We start from the raw sequence: 17,714 nt of genomic DNA, 5'->3' as shown, positions 1-17,714 counted from the left end.
GAATCACCACAACTGGGAAAATAAGAATGCTAGTATTTTGCAAAGATACTACCAAGTTACTAAAAAAAAAAGAACTGTTCAAGACTTGTTCAGCTTGATTTGTAGATTACTTTGTAACATGAAATTCAGTTTCTAACTTCAATAGCACATTATAGAAGGAAAAACATTCTTTGTCATTTCCAAATAAAAGCTTTTTTGAACAATATTACATGTAAGTTAAAAATGTTTAAAAACCTCGTTTTATATAACTTTTGAATGTTTACATGTGCTCTTTCAATATACTGGTACACTTATTCCTAAAAAGCAAATACTTTGTTTAACCATAGTGAATAAACAATGCCTTGATGCTACAAATTAGCATTCAAGCTTTATGACAACTTCTGGTTACATTAAAAAATCAACTAAGCTACCCTCTATTAGTCATAAAAATAAATCCATTTCAGATGGTAAGCACTTAAGTAAGGTATAAAATTTTATTTTTTTATGCATATTCACTATGGGAGACCTCACTTACATATAGTCCACTGAACACATTGAAAATAAATAATAATATTTTTTTTGATTAATGATTCTTTCTTCATACAATTTCTCTGAATATCATTCAATCAATAATCTTTGTCTTGATTCTTTTTTAAAAAATATTCCATGGTTTAAAAGTTATAGAACCATTACAGAGTTGGCAGCATTTTACCAAAATGATAAACAAATAAGTAGAGGAAAAATTAAAGACTTTGCAAATTTGCCATCCTATAATTATAGACATGCAACTACATGCCTTTCCATTAAAGATGATTTCAGATGAAATTTTAATAGGTTCTTTTAGAACTCCATGAATAATAGAATCACAGTTATCCTCTGCCACCCACAAAAAAATGTTCTATACAATGAAAATAATATTGTAGGACCACCAAATTCATCCAATGCATATCCATTTGCTAATTTTTCACTATGGACACCTCACATATAGTCCACTGACATTGAAAACAAGTAATAATATTTTTTGATTAATGATTCTTTCTTCATAAAATTTCTCTGAATATCATTCAACTGATAGTCTTTGGCTTGATTCTTTTTTAAAAAATATTCTGTGGTCACAAATAGCTCATATTTAGACTCTCCCCCTTCCTCCCAAAATTGTAGATGATTGGTAGTGGCTGGCAAAATTGCAAAGCATTCATTCAATTTAATTTAAATCATTTTAATACTTTTATAATACAATTGAGTGATTGAATTATTTGAATTCCACAAAAATGCCATAATCTTGAACACTGTAATTTTTCTAAGGGTAAGAAACCCCCCCCCCACATCTTTTGATTATGTTACTTATAGTAATTTTTAAAACTATGGTTAATTCTTAAATATATACTTGATATGATCTGTATCTAGCGATTTTAAAATTAGATTTGTATGTGACATAATATTGTGTGTGATAATAATTTATGTGACAGACAATATTACATTTGTAAATATTGTCCTTATACTAGGGTGTCTAGTTACTTGATATAAGCTTATTTGATTATTTGAGGAGTAGAGGGAAATTCCAGGCTTCCCTTGTTCAAATCCCATCTAAGATGGTCATTTTTCCACTGGTCAGATTATAAACTGGCACCAATTCTCCAGTTGCAAGCACTCTGAATACAATTCATTATTAAGGCTCTATTAAAAATTAAAGGATGGAAGGCAAACAAATAGTATATATACACACACACACACACATATATATTGCATAATATAAATAATTCAAGTTTCACAAAATTTTGGATGAGAGATAGTGGTAGTAAGTTAGCAAAAAACTCAATTATTCAATCATATTAGAAAAACCATCTACCATAAATGTTGTGCTCGTAAATGCTTCAACTTTTGTAAGGCACTTCAAAAAGGAAAAATATAGCTATTGCTAATTGGCTACTTGTAATAATTAGAAAGCTATGATTAAATTCTAAGCCAGATATAAAGCTCCCACAACGTACACCTTGCAAAGAGTACCTATTTTCATTGCCCAGAGATACCTATTTTGTTGGTAGCTAGTGTTTGGGGCTCTCAAGCAGGTTGGTGCTATTTAAAGATGGTACCACTTTGTGGCAATTAAAAAAATTTAATCCAGGAACCAGATCCGGTTTTTTTTCCCTCTCCCACAGTTGTTACCTTTTTGGGGAGTTTTCTTTCTAGGGTTTTCTCCAGAGTTAGTTTTTTCTGTGTCTATACTCATTTATGGTAACCTATGCCTTATCTTTGTGTTTTAAAAATCTTTGGAGATGATGTTGTTCAAGCTTTTAGACCAACTCTCTTGTTCCTCAGTTCACTCTTATAAGGTACTAGGGCGTGTTAGTACACAAACACAAAGAACATCTAACAACTAGACTGAGTTATATAAATATTGACATTAATGCTATTTAATGTTGATCAAAGAGAAGGTGGATATTTGAATATCTTATTCTACTAAACAAATATTACTTGAACTAAAATGCTATGCATTTTGATTCTCTACTTGGTAAACATCATTTTTTAGTCAGCATAAGTGCAAGACACCCAAACTGCATGATTATTAATAAAGAAATGTCTTGAAAGAAAGTATTTACTATCTTTTAAATCCGAAAGCCTATCAATATATAGCTGGGGAGGTGAGAAAAATTCATAAAAGGAAAAAAGCTTCAAATGAGAAAAAGTAAGATCAGTTTAATAATTTAAAAAAATTACTTATAGCAAAGGCTTTAATCAGATATCACATCACTGACCCAGAAATCATATTATGGATTCTAATATCAGGCCTTTACTTAAGAATAATGCAGGGCCAATTCTTAGGTATTATAGTTTATAACTTCTGAGAATTAAAATAGAATAAAATGAGCAATTTCAGATACTGATGATGAAGCATGCTTCTCTATTTTGTGGTACAGAGTGATAGATTCAGATGGGAATTAGACACATATTTCCAGATATGGCCAATGTATGAATTTCTTTTGGTTAACTATTATTATTTCTTGCAAAATACAGATGATTGTATTTGGAGGTGGGATGGAGAAGAGTTTGTGAATAGTGCTAATGATGGGAAGGAAGGAGGAAAAAAGGGAGAGAGGGAGGGAGGGAGGGAAGAGAAAGAAAGGAAGAGAGGGAAAGAAAGAGAAAGAGAAAGAGGAGGGGAAAATGAAGGAAAGAAAAAAGGAAGGAGGGAGAAAGAAAAGAAGAAAAAAAGAAAGGAGGAGGAAGAAAGGAAGGAAGGAAGAGAAGGAAAAAGAAAAAGAAAGAAAGGGAGGAAAGAATGGGAAAAAAGGAAAGAAGGAAGGAAGGGAGGAAGGAAGGAAAGAAAGAAGGAAGGAAGGAAGGAAGGAAAGAAAGAAAGAAGGAAGGAAGGAAGGAAGGAAGGAAGGAAGGAAGGAAGGAAGGAAGAAAGGAAGGAAGAAAGGAAGAAAGGAAAGAAAGAAGGAAGGAAGGAAGGAAGGAAGGAAGGAAGGAAGGAAGGAAGGAAGGAAGGAAGGAAGGAAGGCAGAAAGGAAAGAAGGAAGGAAGGAAGGAAGGAAAACAAATAATGTGAATGAATCATTTAAGAGAGAAGAAAGTTTAGAAGAGAATATAGACAGAGGACAATTTGGTTTGTTGTTTTTGTTTTTGCTATCACATTAAGTTTAATATAGAGATCGATACCAGATCTATGATTTTCATTGACAAAGGAATCTGCTAAAGAAACTTACCAATGTAAGTTAGCACCTCCTCTATAATTTATGAAAGTTTCCTAGAGCACTAGTCATGCTGTCATACATATTGCTGTCAATATGTATCAGTATGTACCAGTTTTCTTAGTTTCAAGGTTGTAAATAAATATGAATAGGAAAGATTCATTGGGGAAAGTGGTATTGTAGATTTTAATTCCACTGGACAGACAGGCAATGGCTTCTGGGAAGGTATAAAAATATCATTTGGCAATTAGCAAGCATAAATCATCTGATGCATGGTTGCATAGGTACAAAAACACACACACCTACATATGTCCACATATGAAAATCAGTATGGCTTATAGACAACCTTGAAGCCAGAAAGATAAAACACATACTTGTATACAAAAATGCTTATGTGATGTATGTGCTTATCATTTTTAATTTATATCTATTTACAACTTTTAAAACTTTTAAAACTATATAACAATTGAGTTTCATTAGAAAAAATATTTAGCCCTTTTTAAAGTCATTCAATAGAAGTGAAATAACTCATTCAATAACAAAATAATTACTATTTAAGCACATGAATACAATGGTAGATCTAATAGTCCCATCTATATTCTATTACTTATGTTATCCTTTATTTATTCTAATACCTGAGGCAATCTGTGAGTTCAGTGAGTAAAGCATTTTTCTTTATTTGGAAAATGTATCCCTCTGATCTTCAGATGTTGAGATAGACGAAAATTTGTATCTCAAACAAAAACAAAAAAGCTTTTCAATTCCAAGGAAAACAATCACTATATAAAAGTTTTGAAATAAAAAAGATGTAGGCAAAATCAGAAAAACAGTTTGTGTAATAAATGCAATATTTGAAGAAAACAACTTTGAAAGAATTAAGAACTCTGATCACTGCAATGACCAACCACAACTCCAGAAGGCTGATCATGAATTAGACTTCCCACATTTTGACATAAGGATAATAGTCTAAAGGTATAGACATAAAATTTTAGATATGTCCAATGTGATGATTATTTTATTTATTTTTGCTTTATTATAGTATTGCAGGTAGGTAGCATAGAGAATAGAGTGCCATGCCTGGAATCAGAAATATTCATTTTCATGAGTTCAGATCTAGACTCAGATATTTTCTAGCTGTCTGACCCTTGGGCAAGTTTCTTAACTCTGTTTGCTTCAGTTTCCTTCTCTGCAAAATGAACTGGAAAAGGAAATAGCAAACCATTCCAGTATCTTTGCTAAGAAAACCCCAAATGGGGTCATGAAGAGCTAGACATAACTAAAAAATGACCAATATAAGTACATTGTAGGGAGTATTCTCTCAGAGCTAGAACAGCATTCACTCAGTTGTTTAATCTCTCTCTCTCTCTCTCTCTCTCTCTCTCTCTCTCTCTCTCTCTCTCTCTCTCTCTCTCTCTCTCTCTTTCTTCATAGGACTACATTTTGGCCTCAAAGAGGAAAGAGTCAAAGGCCCATCTTTTATGTCATTGCTCCTTACTGTCATGCTGTCAACAATGGAGTCAAATTTAGATCAGTCTCTTAGTTGTCTTCACTAAGAAAAAACAAACAAACAAACAAACAAAACTAAGATCAACTAAGGCCTTTTGAAAGCACTCCCAGATCTGGATCCACATCTGGAATCAAAGATGCCGCCATCAGCCATGTAAATAATTAGCAGAGCAGTCAGTTACAGAATATCTATACATTACATACTGAATTGTTACAAAGAGGGACTTTTGTTATTAGGGGAAGGAAAAAAAAATTTGGGCAGAAGAAGATAGTGATAATGATATATTAAAAGGGGGGGGGGGGTTACAAAATTATCAATGAAATATTTTCTAAAGAAAAAAACGCAGAAGAAGATACAGAAAATAGAACTACAGAACTACCATGATAAATTCATTATGTGCTTTAAAAATCTTTTAAAATAACCTTAGGAAGTACAAAAGAGACTCATGGTTTCATATGTTATCCTCTTTTTAGGTTTTTTTTGTATATGGAAGTGGTGTTCGTTGATGTTTACCAAGTTCTTTATTAAAAAAAAGAATATTCATAAAAAAAGAAATAATTTTATTAAATCATCATTAACTAATATTAATTAAATAAAAATGAAAGTCAAACATTTTAATGTCAACATTATCAATTCGTCAATTTGGGAAATTCCATTGATCTGAGATATATTAACTCTATATAGTCACATTCCATTTTAAATATTTTATATTACTATATAAGAAATGTTTCTTATACAGCCTCTGACATCTCCTTATGGGATTCAGGTGACTCTGTGTCCTTCTAAAAATTTGCTTAACATGTACACTTTTATTTGAATTGGCTTTAAGCCTGTGCATAAGTAAAGCTTTCCCCTTCCCTCCCCCCCAAGTACTAGCACCCATCTTAATGAACTCCTGAGGATACTGTAGAAAGTCTTCATTCATATGTATATGGTGGGGGGGGGGGGGGTAAGAGAGGAAAATGAGTGCTGTTATGGCTCTGACAATCTTTTTAGAGGAATAAAAATTAAGAAGGAAAAGTTTTTTGAAAAGTTATATAATATCACTGCTTCCTCCTCTTTTTCCTTTGTTGAGACTTATGTAATTAGCTCTTTTTGTAGGGTAAGGCAATCTTTATAAAGACAAGTAACTCCCTGTAACCACGCATTATACAATATTTGAAATAACTATTAAAAAAAAAAAAAGAACAATTCTGAATACTTACTGCAGGACTTTGAGAATTTTGCCTCCAGAATCTGTTCATAACTTTCGCTACTCAAATTTATTTGAGTCAAATGTAAAATGAATAATAGATGAAGAGGTAGGAAGATAGAAATATAGAAAGATAGATAAAATGAAGTCATGATTACCTTATCTCTTTTGGAGCCAAATATTATGTGATATCTTTTTTGAGAAAAAAATAATAAAGATTTTGTGTTTAGAAACAATTACAGCAAAGTATCATGCATGTCATATTCCTTGATGCTGATTATACTTTGGTTAGAAAGTAGATAGGGACTGCCGTATGCTGAGGTTCCTAGACTGGTTTACCAATTAGAGAACCAAGGAACTTCCCAAAATTTCTGGACCTTTTTGGGGTAAAGCCAAGGCAGCAGCATACCCCAATTCTCCCAATATTCCCCTATAAACAATCTTAAAATAACTCCTCAAATCAAATTTTGGAGCAGCAAAGCCAACAAAAGGTCAGAGGAAGACATTTTTTCCAGCTTAAGACCACATAAGAGGTTGGCAGAAAGGTTTATGTTACTGAGGTGGACACAGGCACAGAGCACTAGCTGGAGAACCACCTTTGAAAGCTGCTATAACAGCAGCAGCTTCAGGAACTCTCAGCCTAGAAACAGTGACTAGATCAAAATTATGGAGGATCCTTTGTTGTCACTGGGTACAGTTGGCACTTATTGACAGTTCTGTTGCCTATATGTACTTCTAGGTTGCAGTTCCATGGTGGAGAATGCCAGTGACTGGTCACGAGAACAGGAACTTTGAACACAGTTTTAAGTTAGAGAGGAGCATTAGTGTTTGCAGTGGCAGAGGAGTAGGACTCTTTCTGAAGAAAGACTGAGAGCAGTGACTGCATCTCTCCTTGGATCTCATCACCTTGGAAACACCAAAAACTTGTAGATTCTCAGAACTAGCTCTGACAACAGCAGCACACACACACAAAAAAAAAAAGGTCTGAATTTTGAAAGAGTAATTCCCCACCCCCAGGTGGGGTCACAATATATTATGCACAGCCATAAAACAAAAATCTCATGTATCTAACTTAGGTTTTTTGCCTTTGTAATTTTTTTTGATACTTGCCTGATACTTGATACTGATATAAAAATTAACAGGGAAACAACTTGAGATGATGTCTAGCTGTATTTAATATCTTTTCATGAAAAATCCATGTATAGTTGTTAAGAACAGTGTATTAAGTTGATGTGAGTGGAACAAAAGTTTGATGAATGGGAAAAAAAAAATAAGATAACTCTCAACAGTATCACCCTTTGGTTCCCCACACACTTTCTGGAAATGAGTTCTCCAAAACATTTCAGAGGAAACACGTTTGACAATTGAGAAGGACATAAACTACTTTTCTGAGCTTATGGAGCCATTTAAGAGAGCAAGGACCTTGATGCCAAAGCAACTCTGCATTAGGGAAGACAGAAGATACAAAGAGGGGTAACCAGAATTTTGATGTACAAAAAGAAGCCATTTTATCAGGTAAGAATCTCCTAAAGAGAGAGAATTCAAGAAAGCACAGGACAAGAGTATTCCTCCTTTTTAAAATAGCATTGATTTCATCCCAGATGTGACTTCTGGGAGATTGGATATTGTTCATTTCACTGCTCCAGGAACTCTTTTTCAGTTTCCCTTTAAGTTTCTACAGTTGCAGCCTTAGCACCTTATTTGAGAAAGTCTATCTACAGCCAGTTCCCTCAAGGGAGAGAGTAATTATCCTCCTTCTGGAAGCAAAGAATGAATCTATTTTTTTTTTTTTTTTGAGTGAGTTTCTAGATTCTGCACAAGTCTACTCTCCTCCACACTCATGGTTCCTATCTCAGGAGGTATATAAACCATTGGCTGGGTTCGTGACTAGGGCCTCTCAGATCTCAACTCCATCAGGAGTGACCCCTTCACTTGTATAGCACCAGATACATCAGCTTCCCCTCAACTGTCATTGCACAAAGCTAAGAACTTCCTCTTTAACTTCAGAATGGGCCCGTCCAGTTTACTTTCAGTCTTAGACTAGAAATCCAACTTCTGTGGGTTAGGAACCAGAGAATCCTGACCTTGACACTTTCTTTATCCTATCAAGCAGCCACCTTCAGCACCCATTGAGTTAATCCTGCTGTCTGAGCAGGGTTTTGGTTGCTCTAACCCACAGAGATGAATCCCCTTTAGTGATTAGAATCATGAAACCTTTCATCACTGATCATCTCTCTGTATTTGCAGGGCTATTTCCCAATTCAAGCACCAAGGCAAATTTGACTCTAATACCAGTACCTTTAGTTCAGATTTAATATTGGGATGAAATGAGGCCTTCTGAGGTGACCTGCATTTCAATGTAATCTTTGACACTGGAAAATTAACCTCTTTGAGCCTCAGTTTTCTCATTTGTAAAACAGATATTATAATTTTTGCATCTAACTACTAACTTCATAAAGATATCTTAAGAAAAGCACTTTGTCACTCAGTAAAATACAAAACACTATCTAAAAGTTAATTTTTATAACATTTTAACTTATTATATAATAACAATATATATTCAGGATTTTACTCCCTTTCATTTTAAGTGAAACCATATAACTCTAGGAACTGAAAAGGATAACACAAATGCCATCTTAATATGGGAAACTACATAAATTTTTCCTACCTTATTTTGAAAAGATGGCATCTACAGAGAAAAATTTCCTAAGTTACTAGTTGTCAATTTTATCCTCATTTTAAAAAATTAATATTTTCTTTATGTAAATAAAAAATATGAAAGGTAAATTTTAATGACCAAATTTACATTATTTCATATTTGTCTTCTATTGGCAAAATTAAGGAATGATTTTTTAGGGTTTTCTAGAGCATATTTTGGGTTTGCTCATAAAAGCAAAGTCTATCCTGACTTTTTAAAGTTATCAGTTGACTTTTTAAAATATAGCAAGATTTAAAAATTAATTTTTTTCCTACTCAAAGAGTTACTTATAGAACACATTCAGATCAATAGAGATTTGGTATGGCCTTTGTAATCTTTTAACTACGATAATATTGTCCTTCAGAACCAGTTCTTAAGTTTCCCAGCCAATCTCATTGCAACTCAAGTTTTTTTGTGTGTGTGATAAGCTGGCAAATATGATTTACATTTATAAGAAATGGGTTAATCAACATAATCTCATGCAGCAAACTACATATTAGAGGAGAAAAATTCCTCAAAGCAGAGATGATATATATACTGGAGCAATAAGGGAACTATCAATCAAGCCTGAAATGCCCTACTGGACCTGAATTCCCATGAAGATGTGAAGATTTTGCATGTCTGATTTGTGAATAAAAGATAAAGCATACAATAAAAAGAAAAGTCAAATCTTCAGGATACTAAGGATCTTTTGTATTCTTATGTAAAACTATTTTGCAACAAACTGATAAAATGCAACTCATTTTAAATGGTGTACATAATCAGTACAACTCCTTCAAGAATGGAAGTAATTCTCATGTTCTTTTCTTCTAAATGTGCTAATATCCTATCCTTCCAAATATGCTGCCACAATGTCATTTTCCTTAAGCAATGACTCTAAGAATTAAGTAATTTCATAGCTGTGAAGTTGAATCTCAAAATTAAAAAAAAAAAAAAAAAAAAAGAACTGGTAAAAAATGGTGATTATTTCAGACTTATCATCATCACTTTAAAAATAATGTTCTATCCTAAATCACAGATCACAAATTATTTCAAAGAAATAAAGTGTACTACATTGGTTACTGTTTCTAAATGAGATTACTTAGCTTTTAATTAAATTTAAAAGGGGATTCTATAATGAGAAAACTCAAAAGATAACTGTGTGCTTCTGTATGTGTGTCTAGACATATATACATACATGTATATATCTATACATACAAATATAGCTACAGATACATTGAGAATAAAGGATTAAGAAAACAGTCAAGATTCAAAGAGTAAATACACTGAAGCAACTATAATAGCAATATCATTTATTTAAAATATTTTTTTCATCTATGAAAACTCATTTCACATGAGTTCTCATCTAATTATGAAGACCAAAAATAAAGAAAATAAAGACAGAGAAAAGTCCTCTGTAGGGGGAGGGAGGAAGCACAAATGGATGTTTCTGTATCTCAAAAAACAGTCTTAGTATCTGTATATCCAAGCGTTAGTCCCACTTTCAGACATCCTAATGAACACCACTATCAATCTTGAGATCTGGCTTGTTCTTGTCATTCTTTACTGAGTAGATGAAGTATGTTAAGGTGTCCTTTTCATTTACTGGAATAGACCTAAAATGGCAACCAACTATCTATAAAGAGAAAAATTGAGGAAATTAGAGATTAATATGTTTAGCTTACTATTTTAAATAGTTACATCCAAAAAAAAAAAACATGTGTTATATGCTAATTTATTCCTTCTAAAAATGCATATACAGACTGAATAGAACAGACTAAAAACAATTAGGAAGTTAATACTTTCATTTTTTAAACTATTAACTTGAATGGAGCATAATAAAAGACAATGTGAAGACACAAATGCATCCTTCTAATTATTTCTAATAGATAAGCAAAGGAAAACAGAAGAAAAATCAATGTTCATAGAACATTGATCATATTTTTTCTTCAATTCTTATGATGCTGGGGATCAGTGATATGTAACTACCAATTAGTACCTTTTTAAAATAAATTAAACAAAACAAAACAAAACAAAAACCTAAACCCCTACCTACATATGAAACTTGACACCTCCTAAAAACCTCTATATTTGATATACAGGCAGAATAAATTAAAAAAATACATCCCTGGGGGGCAGCTAGGTGGTACAGTGGATAGAGCACCAGGCCTGAAGTCAGAAGGACCTGAATTCAAGTCTGCTCTCAGCCACTTCACACTTCCTGGCTATGTGACCCTGGGCAAGTCATTTAATCTTAATTGCCTCAGCAAAAAAAAAAAAAAAAAAATACACACACACACACACTCCTGCTAGAATTAGAGACAGCATTTCTCTCTCTAGAACATAAAATTGCTCCAGTTTCCACATAATTTTTAAAAAAAAATAAGTTAGTCTGTCTGAAGTTTAATAGTATGGGGATTTGTGGTTTTTTTTTTTTTTAATAAAATCTCAAAATAGAAACATTCATTGCACTCTCTTCAACTGATTTATTTTGATTTTAAATACCTTAACTTTGTTATTAGTCTTAAATAGAATGTTCTAAAATCCACATCTTAATTGAGGGGAGGGGAGGGAGTAAAATAAATAGTTACACTGAAAAAAAAAAAATCTACTAAGTACTGATTATAGGTTCTTGCATAGGATACATACTACTTTTCTTTTTTCAACCACATTTAAGAATGCTGGATTTCATTTACATGAAATAATAAATGGACAAAAGTAATAAACTATAAAGATATCACATCATAATTCTTATGTAAAACTCAATTCACTACATTGAGCATACCAAGGAAATAACATTGCTGAGCTAGTCCACCACTTTCATGAAGTCATTATATTGGGAAACTTGCTAATTACTAAATTCATCTATGAAACGGTATGTTCCTGTACTAAAGCTTGAATACCTTGTTTATAATTCAAAATAACTCATTAATAGTAAAGAGTATTAAGTCTTAAAATAACACATCTTAAAAAATGTGATTTCTGATATCAAAGGAAAGTTTTTCATGTATAGCAAAATCCTGTAAGTAGTGTTTTTTATAGGTCTTGATGTTTAAAAGGACAGCAAAAACAATCATCCATTAGTTATTACATAAAGGCCTATGCATGTATTTTCTAAAGGGTAAACAAACACTGTAAGGTACTTAATTTTTTTCAAAGTAAACTTTCTATTAACTTATGGTTCAATATGCATTTAAACTTTGGCTAAAATCATGCAAAATTTTAAAATTTGCCTAAAGATAGATATGCAAGAAATTTAAGAAAGCGTTACTCAAAATATGGGCATCAGTTTCTGGAAAGAAGCACATTTAATATAACCTTACTTCTATTAAATAGCATAAATAATGACTTTTACCTCAACAAGTTGTGCTTTGTTAAGTCCTGGTCTTGTTGGTAACTTGAAGTGTCTTTTGTACCTCCGAAGAGTGTTGACTTGTAATTGATATAAATCGACCTATAAAGAGTTAAGATACTTATTAATATTAATTTGTGTACATGTTGCTAAAACAGGTTAATTATAATTATCATAAAACTTATCGAATTCATTTGAAAAAATCAGTTATTATTAATTTAAAGAATCTTTTCTTTAAAAGAGACATTAAACATTCTAGAAATTTTCTACTTAAAATAGAAAAGACCCTAAAGTCAAACTTTATCTACTTACAGGAAAGCTATTAACAATAATATTCTACATAATTATTTCAGCGTAAGAAAATTATGAAACAGGCAGTTTATGAAACAATAAATATTTGTGGAATTGAAAAATAAAAAATAAAGCCAACATATTAAATTTGATATAAAAACTATTAATCTACCTCTGGAGTATCTATATCTTGCACAGGTGAATCACCTCCATCATCATCACTCCCTTTCCTCTTTCTTCTGTTTCGAACACTCTGAATTAAGTTTTTGTGAAAGTCACATATATAAAGGTGTCTTGCCTGGAGGGGTGGAAAAAGTCATCATCAACAACAAAAAAAATCAAGTTTCCCACAGAATTCATTACTACATAAAATCTAGATTCTAATCTGGAAGTCCACATGCTATATTGAATAAAGGGGAAAGTTATGATTAAAAAAAAAAAAAGTTGAACAAGTTTATTTCCATCATATTCCTTTCCCCAAAAAAATCCTTCATGTTAAATCATCCTAGATTCACTTCACACAAAGAGCACTTTGCCTTGTTGTGTTGTGACTAGTCTGCTTCAGAAATGGTATACTGCTAAAGAGAGATAGTGGAATGAAAAGTTTCTTCTAGGCCTTTACTTTCTGGAATCAAAATGCTGTAGAAGGACTCTTCAAGGGTTGTCTTTTTCAAATAAGAGGACTGTCTTATTATAGAGTGCCCATGACTATGACACTACTTTCTCTAGAAAGGATTATTCTTAAGTTTGTTCTCTATTTGTTCCCTATTTTTTCCCTTCTTTCTTCCAGGCATAACTTCCAACTTAAATCAAAGTATCATAAACACTTAGTAGAGATAACTTTAAAGTATCGACTAATTTCATATTCTTTACTAATAATTAGTCTATTTAATTTCTTGAATTTTAATAAGCTGAATTATCTTTACTATGCCAGTTTTTATTTTTCAAATGGAAACTACCCCCAACGCAAGAAGGCAAAACTGGTAGAAACAAATACAATTTAACTTTTTAACAAACGAATTTACTTACAACCTTTTCAGTTGTAACAGTAACCACTAAAAACTGTGTGTTGACATTAGAGTCAAATCATTTCACATTACTTCCCCTCTTTTACTTTAAGTTCCCCAAACTACACTACTAGCTAGTCCCTGAGCTGGAAATGCCTTCTTTGTGCATTTCTGGCCTGGTCTGGTTCCCCAGTTCCTGGAATGCTTCCACCGCTCAGCCAATCAAAATTCCTTCAAGGATTTGCTCAGGTGCCTCCCCCCAGAAGCATTTCCAAAGCTTTCATCTAAAAGTCTTTCTCCCTCTTCACATTTCTCACAGTACTTCGGTGGTTCTCCTTTGCCTCCAACACTATCTATCAACCGTTTATTATATTACTTTTAAAATTAAGCCTACTAAAAGTAGACTCTGAGAGAATGTCATTTTTCATCTTTTGTTTCACCAAGCCTCAAAGCAGAACGTTTCAGTAAATACTATAGTCGGTTAACAGATGTGCGAGTTGTTTTCTTGCACTTTTCCAATACACACATTCTGAAGAGCGCTCTTTTGTCTTAGGGGAAGGATTTTTTTCGTCAGATCCTCACGAACTGATTTCTAATATTGAAGAAGTTAAAATCTGGGAAAGAGCGTGCTTAATTTGGGGGGAAGGAGGAGGCTTACTTTTGGCTACTCTTTGGAGCTAATAGTTCTACCTTCTCCGGATAAATGAACTAAAAAGACCCACCACCAGTTCTAAAAAACCTCAGCCACGATCACCAGACCAGTCCCGGAAGGCTATCAAGAAGAAGGTAAAATGGCAAAGACCTACGTGCAACACACCCACGAGGCACTGCCCTAGGCATGGGCTAAGACCTCGACAACCAGACCCAACAGACAGCCAGAGCTTCTTGGTCGCAGTGGGAGGAGCCCAGGGCTCTCCCCGCCGGGCCTGTGTGTGTGTACACACGAGTGTGCAGGGGAGGAGAGCGACCAGAGCCCCCGGCCAGTTACAGCTCCACTTTTGTCCCGAGACCGGGCGGGCAGCTCCAAACACGGCACGGAGGGACAACCACTAGCGGAGCCAAGCTCCGAGTCCCAGCTCCAGAAGCCTAACAAAGGAGCTTCCCTGCCAGGCTGGGCCACGGGGCTGTGAGGAAAACAACTCTTCCCCTGCTCGCTTCCCCGCTTTGTTTCGCTTCCCAATCGTGCCCGAAAAGACTCCGAGGGGCGGGAGGAAGGGAAAAGGAGGAGGAGGAGGAGAAAGTGGGGGGAAAGGAAGAGTTAGAGATAAATGGGGGGAGAAGTTAGAGGTGGGAAAGAGAGGAAGTGAAGAAGAATGGGGGCCTGAAGAAGAAGGTGGGGAGGAAGAAGTTAGAGGGGGAGAAGGGAAGGGAGGAAGGGGTGGAGATGGATAGGGGGCTGGAGAAGGTGGAGGTGCACGGGGGGCTGAAGAAGGAAGTGGGGAAAGTGAAGGACATGTTAGTTAGATACGAGGGGGGGAAGGGAAGGAGGTGGAAGTGACCGGGGGCCGCAGATCAAAGTGGGAGGCTAAAAGGAGTTAAAGGTAAACAGGGGGAAGAAGGTGGAGGTGGATGGGAGAAGACAGGAGGAGAGAGAAGAGAAAGAGTTAGAGCTAGCTGAAGGGAGAGAAGGAATGAGAGGAGGAGAGGAGTGTGGTACTAGATGGGCTAGGGGAAGAGGATGCCAGGAGTTGCAGTGACTTTGGGATCGCCGCCCGGTAGCTGGATCGGGGGAGAGGGGAAGGCGGAAGAAGGGAGGGGAGCCCCAAATGTCCCAGCCCCTCCCCCTGCCAGCGGACCCGCTCGCAGCAGGCGCCGGGGCCTCGGGGTCACTCACCGTCTTGTCCAAGTCGATCTTGACCTTCTTTTGGGAGATGCTCTTCTGGATCCTCTTGCTGAAGCTGGCGTTGCCCGCCGCACGGCTGCACCTCTCTCCGTCTTCCCGCAGACAGCACAGCTGTCCCGGGCCCGGTCCCGCCGCGCCTGGGGGACCCGCCACGGCCGCCGCCGGCCCGGAGCCCGGCACCTCGGCCCCGCTCGCGGCCCCCGCCCCGGCCCCGGCGCCGGTCCCGGACGAGGCAGCGGCGGCGGCGGCGGCGGCAGCGGCCACCACCACGGCGGCCACGGCAGCGGCCGCGTCCCCTCCCCGGCTCACCTCGTCCGGGGGGAAGCCGTTCATGGTGGCCTCCCCTCCGAGGCGGCGGCGGCGGCCGGGGGAGCCTCCTTCTCTCCGCTCACGCACCCCTCCGAACCGCGGCGAGTCCCGGGCCGGGCCGGACAGTGGGAAAGCGGAGGGGAGGCAGCAGCCTGCGCTCCGGCCTCGGTCCTCGCTCTGCTCCCCGGCCCCCGAGGCACCTGCGTTGGGAGGACGGGGAGGCTCTGCTCCGGTCCCGGCTCCGGCGGCAACTCACTCCGGACGGGTAGACGACAATCCCCGACAATCCAACACGCCGTGCCCGACGTCCGCTCTTCGTCCCGGGCCGGCAGGCTCCGTGTCCCGGGTCGGGAAGGGGCGTCCGGCTCCGGCCGCGCTCACTCTGTCATGTGGAGACTCTTCAGCTGTTAAGCTGCTCCCCCTTCCCTCCTCCTCCGCCTCTCCACAGCCCGCAGCTATTGCGCAAGCGCGACACCTCTCCGCTCCGCCAGCCCCCTCCCCTCCAGCTCTCAACACAAACACTCTACCCTCCCACCCCTCCTACCTCGGAGAAGGAAGAATCCTGGAAAATGTAGTCCCTCCCAGTTCTCTTCCTACCCCATACCTATCTCTTCCCTTCTTTGGCTCGCCGGGGTGGTTGAAGAACTACCAATCCCAGCATGCACTGCGCAGCTAGATGCTGGCAGGCCTGACTCTTTCGCAGTTCCCTCCTGGCTGGCTCAGAAAAGGTGGAGCTGTGGGGTCTGTTTCTCGGGATTAGAAGCCTGGGGTTTTCCCCTCTTTGAATTGGGATCTGGGAGCCAGAATGCCCGAGGTGCCCTTTTGGGCGCTCGCTTCCCTCGCTGGGGCTGTGCTCGTTAAGCGTGTGGATTTGGTAGAAGGGAGTAGAGAAAGTGGGGAAGGGATCCTGGGGCCTCGTCCGAGTCTGCACGCACTCGGCTCGGTGTCCCGCGGACCGGTGTGCCTTTCGCGGCCCCTGCTGCTGCTGGGGCCGAGCATCCCGCCCAGTTGGATTTCTTTCCCAAATTTCTTCCCGTATCTCCAGCCCCACATTTCTAACTGATTGTAGGAAGCTGTGGAAAGGAAAAGCCCGGAGCCAAACGGGTGTGTTTCTTGGTGAGAGTCGCAACCGTCACCCCAACGCGATTGGGTTTCGTGCTCCCCGGTTGACTGGGGGAGAGTGGGAGGAGAGAAAAGTTTTTTATTCCCCTCAGCATATCCGGGCACACTAAGCCTCTCAGCTTTGTTGTTGTTGAGAGCAAAGTCAATCCCTTTCCCAGGGCGGAGCTAACAACTTGTCCGAAAATAAAGAGGCGGAGAGAGTCTCCGCTACCAAACCGCGAAAGGGAAGGGGGCGTGGGCATGCACTAGGCAATTTATCCTTTTAAAGGCTCCAGGCAACGCAAGCCCAGTTTTGTAGAAACTTGGAAATGTCTATGTGACCGTCCTGTTTTCCCTGGCCTGCGGAAATGAAAAAGCTCGTCCCTCATCCTCCCCACCTCCACTTTGCTGCTAAAGCAGCTAAGGGATTTGGCTGGAAGTTGCAGCTTTACTTGCGCCTGTAGCATGGTAATGGAGTGAGAATTGCCTGCTCAAGTCTTGGTTGGACTAACGAAACAATTAGGCCCTTTTCTCTCTGCACTCACTTCTTACTATCCTGTTCTCGGTCTCAGCTAGTGTGTAAAGATGTTCCTCGGTGATCTGAACCATTCACACACGCTGATTTCGAATGGAGCCCTCAAATCTCTTCAATTTTTGTTAGATGCGTTTAGTTCTTTCCACTTAACAAAACTTTTTGCCAGAGATCCAGCAGCTTGTTGGATATCCTGAGTTGGAAGTCACTGAAAACAGTAACATATAAA

The 17,714-nt window shown here is 37.7% G+C and overlaps 1 protein-coding gene across 1 annotated transcript; it reads right to left on the bottom strand.

The window, feature by feature from the left end:
* Positions 1–10,348: 10,348 nt before the first annotated feature.
* On the bottom strand, positions 10,349–16,288 carry SAP30 (Sin3A associated protein 30). Its single transcript, XM_051964883.1, has 4 exons — positions 15,535–16,288; positions 12,866–12,991; positions 12,406–12,504; positions 10,349–10,686 (listed from the first exon to the last, which is right to left on the bottom strand). The coding sequence occupies exons 1-4, from the start codon at positions 15,874–15,876 to the stop codon at positions 10,564–10,566; spliced, it is 690 nt and encodes a 229-aa protein (XP_051820843.1). The 5' UTR covers positions 15,877–16,288; the 3' UTR covers positions 10,349–10,563.
* Between the last annotated feature and the right edge of the window lie 1,426 nt (positions 16,289–17,714).

The sequence above is a fragment of the Antechinus flavipes genome, chromosome 6 (assembly GCF_016432865.1).
Source record: "Antechinus flavipes isolate AdamAnt ecotype Samford, QLD, Australia chromosome 6, AdamAnt_v2, whole genome shotgun sequence".
Lineage (NCBI taxonomy): Eukaryota > Metazoa > Chordata > Mammalia > Dasyuromorphia > Dasyuridae > Antechinus > Antechinus flavipes.
The sequence above is the reverse complement of the archived record's forward strand: the minus strand, read 5'-3'. Positions and strand labels throughout refer to the sequence as shown.

Coding starts and splice junctions, on each gene's coding strand:
- SAP30 (XM_051964883.1), bottom strand. CDS start 15,876: ATGAACGGCTTCCCCCCGGACGAGGTGAGCCGGGGAGGGGACGCGGCC. Junction 12,992..15,534: donor AGATCGACTTGGACAAGACG/GTGAGTGACCCC, acceptor CCACCCCTCCAG/GCAAGACACCTTTATATATG. Junction 10,687..12,405: donor ACAAAGCACAACTTGTTGAG/GTAAAAGTCATT, acceptor TTCTCTTTATAG/ATAGTTGGTTGCCATTTTAG.